General features: G+C 44.3%; 1 protein-coding gene across 3 annotated transcripts; it reads right to left on the bottom strand.

The window, feature by feature from the left end:
• Positions 1-885: 885 nt before the first annotated feature.
• LOC123187102 (nudix hydrolase 3) lies at positions 886-3,932 on the bottom strand. 3 transcript variants are annotated; one of them, XR_006493814.1, is made up of 4 exons: positions 3,192-3,932; positions 2,549-2,632; positions 1,905-2,021; positions 886-1,432 (listed from the first exon to the last, which is right to left on the bottom strand). XR_006493814.1 is itself a non-coding variant. In XM_044598879.1 (4 exons), exons 1-4 carry the CDS (start codon positions 3,214-3,216, stop codon positions 1,953-1,955), a joined length of 243 nt encoding a protein of 80 aa, XP_044454814.1. In that variant the 5' UTR covers positions 3,217-3,932; the 3' UTR covers positions 886-1,952. The 3 variants fall into 3 exon arrangements, 1 of the variants encoding a protein (XP_044454814.1); XM_044598879.1 differs by adding an exon at positions 2,760-2,824 and having other exon boundaries at positions 886-2,021; XR_006493815.1 differs by having other exon boundaries at positions 886-2,632; positions 3,192-3,274; positions 3,374-3,932.
• Between the last annotated feature and the right edge of the window lie 750 nt (positions 3,933-4,682).

The raw sequence follows: 4,682 nt of genomic DNA, 5'->3' as shown, positions 1-4,682 counted from the left end.
AGACCATGTTCAATCCCTTGCCATACCGGAGATGCATTACCCGAGAAAACTGTATCGATTAAGTTCCCTCGTCTGTATAATTTTTCCTTCATCAATCTTGCACATATATAGACTATCCGGTCTTTCCAATAGTTGCCATGCTTGCCATGATAACAGAGCCTGGTTAAACATTCTCATATCGCGAAAGCCAAGACCACCTTGATTCTTTGGGCATATCATTTTCTCCCATGCAATTCATAATTTTTCGTACATATGTATAGTTATTGTTATTTTTATGATGTCTATATTAAGGGCCTCACATTTTAGCCTCTCCTCGGGCCCTCAAAATCTCAGGACCGGCCATGGACCTGCCTGCCTTCTCCTCGTGCAATCCTGATGCTGCAATTTGAGAACATCATGTGACTGCTTACTTAAATGGGAGCTTCAAAAAAATTAATCACGGGGTGCATGCTAGACAGGCATATGAATATCTGTGCTTGAAACAATATTTGTCGTGATATCATCTTATTTTTCTATACATCTAGAAACAATCACAACGGGAGGAACCTAGCCTCCTCAGAGTTTAGCGATCCTGGCCGTCCGATCTGTTTCTTGATGCTTTCTCGGCCGTCAGAACTCGCCCTCGGATGGCCTCAGCAGTCGGATCAGGCACTACCCCAAACTGACCTTTTCCTGACGGCCAAAATCCGTCAGGAATGAGCCAATTCTGTCAGGAATAAGCACATACCGTCAGGAAATTCCCGTCAGCAACAGCTTGTCAGGAACATCCATCATTCCTGAAGGTACCCGTCAGGAACAACATTCCTGACGGCGTTTCCTGACGGGCTCCCTGCGCCAATGGAACTCCATGTCCTGACGGCACAAACCGTCAGGAACAGCTTTCAGGAAAAATGGAGTAGCTCATCAGTGATCACCTTCAGGAATGACTATACAACCCACAATTCGAAATATTATTCAAAATTCAGTGCAAAAGAATAGATGAAAAATAACAGATATTTTTCCACAGCCATTCATATTAATGCACAAACAAATACGTCAAAGCCCAGTCATAGTTCACAAGATCACAATATATCTATTTATATCTCAATGTGCACAAGATCACAACAAATTCACAGTACACAAAATGCTTAATTTAACAGGAGCCGCCACTATACTTCATCATATGAAGGCAAGTTTAAAACAGACTAGTCGTGCCCTATATTAGCAGCTGAAGCATTGACATCCCATCATAGACTGAGAATAGCTTGGTTCAGTCTGCAACAATGGCAGCATACACTTGAACCTGGATCCAGCAATGTGCCAATGGACGCAACAAAATGAGAGGACACCAGCAAGGGCCGATCCTTGGTAAGTAACTTTTGGGGAGCGACACTTGTGCATGTGTGGAAAATGGTCCATGAGCATATGGCATGCCCCACACGGCACCAGGGAACTGAAATAATTCAGTACGTATGAATCAATAGATATGGTAATAACTGTAGGCGAAGGAAACACAGGTAAAATCGTGAACAAATGAAAAATATGAAAGTACACAAAAATAAGATGACAAAAGTACAATATTATAGCATCCATACTTTTAGAAAGTGCACATGAATCTCCCTTCGACATAAACTTTCTACCAGTAACTTGTACATTGTATATGCTAGCACCAAGTAGGTGTATATGCTAGCAGGAAAGAAATCCATTATACACACAATAAAAAGAGATGATCTCGCACATTATAGAGTAAATAAATGAACATACTATGGTCTACAATTTGCTCAAGAGAAATGCAAAGGATGGCCACATTATAATTCAGCTTTACTCATCATGGAAGAAACAATTTGTTGAAGAATAAACAAACATGGTACATTTTAGAACATTTGTTATAGTTTTGAATATGGAACAAAGGTGCAGGAACTTACAAGATGCTTCTGGACATTACATTACTGATGGGGCCACAACCTATACTCTCACCACATTTTGCACACTTCCAACATCATAAACTTGTAAGTGTTCATCTTTGTTGCTGCTGGCCCATTCTGCTCAAATGATTAGTCAAAATATACATGAATGACATCTACGATTCTATTCTCAGATGGTTAGTCAAAAGAAAACAAACAAGATATTCAGGGATACTAGGATGATCCTGTGGTCTGAAAAGATGGACCTGCATTGATGAAATTTTTATTCATTGTTGTAACATGGAAACACTCAAACCCTATGTCAGAAATAGAGATGTATGATATGCAAATGTTCAAAAAAGAGCAGCCAAAATAGAGTGGTACAATAAGAAGCAATTAATTGACCGAAAGCATCCAGCCAGGAAATAGACATACATAGATTTTGATAGGCTCTTAGGAAGCAACCCCTGACAGAACAGATGAAAACAAGATATTATGTGATTCCATTTTAAGTATTATATGATTGCATACTGGGGATATAAGGAAAGGAACATGCATCCCTAATATTTCCCTACAGAAATATAAGGAATTGGCTGGTTGGGCCCCACAACACTGGGCTCTAACACAAGTGCCCTGATACTCTAATAACCAATGAAGTAACCAACCTTGTTTATAAGAAAATTCAGCACCCACAGACCAACTATATCAGCCTTTGCCTCCTCCAATGCTGAATGACATTCTTGAAGTTCCTGTACATTTATTTTAAAAAAAGGAGAGTCAACTAGTGGCACCAGATAGGATGTACCACTCTTTCCCTTTTCTGTCATAGCTCCTAATCAAGCAAGTATTTATCTACATTGCTACTTGCATACATACCATTCTAACTGTGGAATTTTTACCACCAGGAAGGGTATGGAATGAGGCCCAAATCCATGGCAGCACTGATGACAAACAATGTGCGTATAGTAAGAAAAAGAACTAGGAATGCAGACATGAGACCTATTTTGCAACGACTAAAAGCTAGCATAAAAATGATGGCATCTGAAGCAAGGTGGTATTGACATGAATAATTGAGAGGTGCAAGGATGTTGCCGAACACACCGAGCATGATTTATTTAACATGTGCACATATGGTTACTCACAGAACAGTTGACACATGATATCATATAGTATGTTCTAAAGTCACTTGACCTCCAAAAAGACAGATTGACAGTTACTTGACCTCCAAAAAGACAGATTGACAGTTACTTGAACTCCAAAAAGACAGATTCAGTTACTTGACCTCCAAAAAGACAGATCCATAGTTACCTGACCTCCAAAAAGATAGATCCATAGTTATTTGACCTCCAAAAAGATAGATCCATAGTTATTTGACCTCCAGCAAGACAGATCTGAGAACAAAAAATACTTTAGTGATCCATACTCCACAGGGAACTCGTGAAACATGAGCAGATAGGCGGACATGTAAGTTAAAACTGCATGATCCATACATTGACTTCTATTTCTTCCAGCAACTGATCCATAAACAAAATAAAAAATCCTTCACAAAACAATTCAGAAGCAAATTTAAAATGCACAAGATATCACATCTGGGCAAGCAAACCCAGATCTTGACTTGATTCCTCCGTCTCGGGTTTCTTCTCCCTGACTCGATTCACCGGTACACCTGCAGATTCTAGGGCAGATGAGTATACAGGACGAGGACACTGGATGGGGGGCGCAGGGGGTGGGGTCGGGGTGCGGCGTGGGGTGGCTGGGACTCGGCCAGGGTGGCAGCGCTGGTGTGAGGAGGAAGAAGACGAAGGCGCTGGATGGGGAAGGAAAGCGACATTGGACGCCGAGAGTGCAACCTGGATGCGGAGGGATACGGCGCTGGTTGGGGAGGGAGGCGGCGCCGCGACGGCGGGTGTGCAGGCAAACGGCGTCGATGGACAGGGGGCGGCGCCGGAGGCGGCCATGGTGGAGATGAGATGCGGAGCGAGGAAAGAAGTGGGGATGGACTTGGCAGTTTAGGGATTTTGACCGGTCAAGCCAAAATACGAGGCTATTTCCTTCCGTGTCCGCTGAATTCACGTTCCTGAAGGCCTACACATACTCAATCCTGAAGGATAGTGCGGGACCGCCACGAATGTCACTGACCGTCACGAAAAAACAAGTTTGGGGTAGTGAGGAGGGGGCACTGCTACAATGAATAGTGCGTCCGCAAGCGGTGCCACCGCTTGTTAATCATGTGCCCCGCTGAGGGCATTTTTGTCATTGCACACATAGGAGTATAAAAGGCAGTGACTCTCGTGGAGAGAACCTAGCCGTGTGCTCCTTCCGCACTGGAGCCGCCCCCTCTCCTCTTCCTCCTGCCTCACTTCTCTCTCTCCTTCCAAACCCTAGACCCACGCCCGCCTCCCTACCCCGCCGCCGTCCAGATCCAACCCCACGGCGCTGTCATCTCCTTCGTCTAGCCGGCCGCCGACTGGGAGCCGCCGCTGCGAACCCGAGATTTCCTGGGGACGGTTGGAGCCGGCGCCTCTCCATCTCGACAGAGGGATGCTTCTACCTGGTCCGTGTCGATGCCATGTACATCCTCTCATTCTCGTGTTGCTACTTGCCCAAGACACAGCTCTTCGGTGTGCTCGACAAGGTCCGTCTTCTCCTCCATGTCTCTCTCTTTAACCCCAATGCTCACATCCGGTCTGCTCTTCTCTTCTAGATGTGCTGGAAGAAAAGGGCCATTGGATAGTATGAGAAGAACAGGATGTTGTTCTTTGTTGCTCGACCCCATTGCCCCGGTAAGCTCGTTGCTCT

The sequence above is a fragment of the Triticum aestivum genome, chromosome 2A (assembly GCF_018294505.1).
Source record: "Triticum aestivum cultivar Chinese Spring chromosome 2A, IWGSC CS RefSeq v2.1, whole genome shotgun sequence".
In the NCBI taxonomy this organism is placed as follows: Eukaryota; Viridiplantae; Streptophyta; class Magnoliopsida; order Poales; family Poaceae; genus Triticum; species Triticum aestivum.
The sequence above is the reverse complement of the archived record's forward strand: the minus strand, read 5'-3'. Positions and strand labels throughout refer to the sequence as shown.

Coding starts and splice junctions, on each gene's coding strand:
- LOC123187102 (XM_044598879.1), bottom strand. CDS start 3,216: ATGGATCTATCTTTTTGGAGGTCAG. Junction 2,633..2,759: donor AAAATTCCACAGTTAGAATG/GTATGTATGCAA, acceptor ATAAATGTACAG/GAACTTCAAGAATGTCATTC. Junction 2,022..2,548: donor TGAATTTTCTTATAAACAAG/GTTGGTTACTTC, acceptor TCATTTGAGCAG/AATGGGCCAGCAGCAACAAA.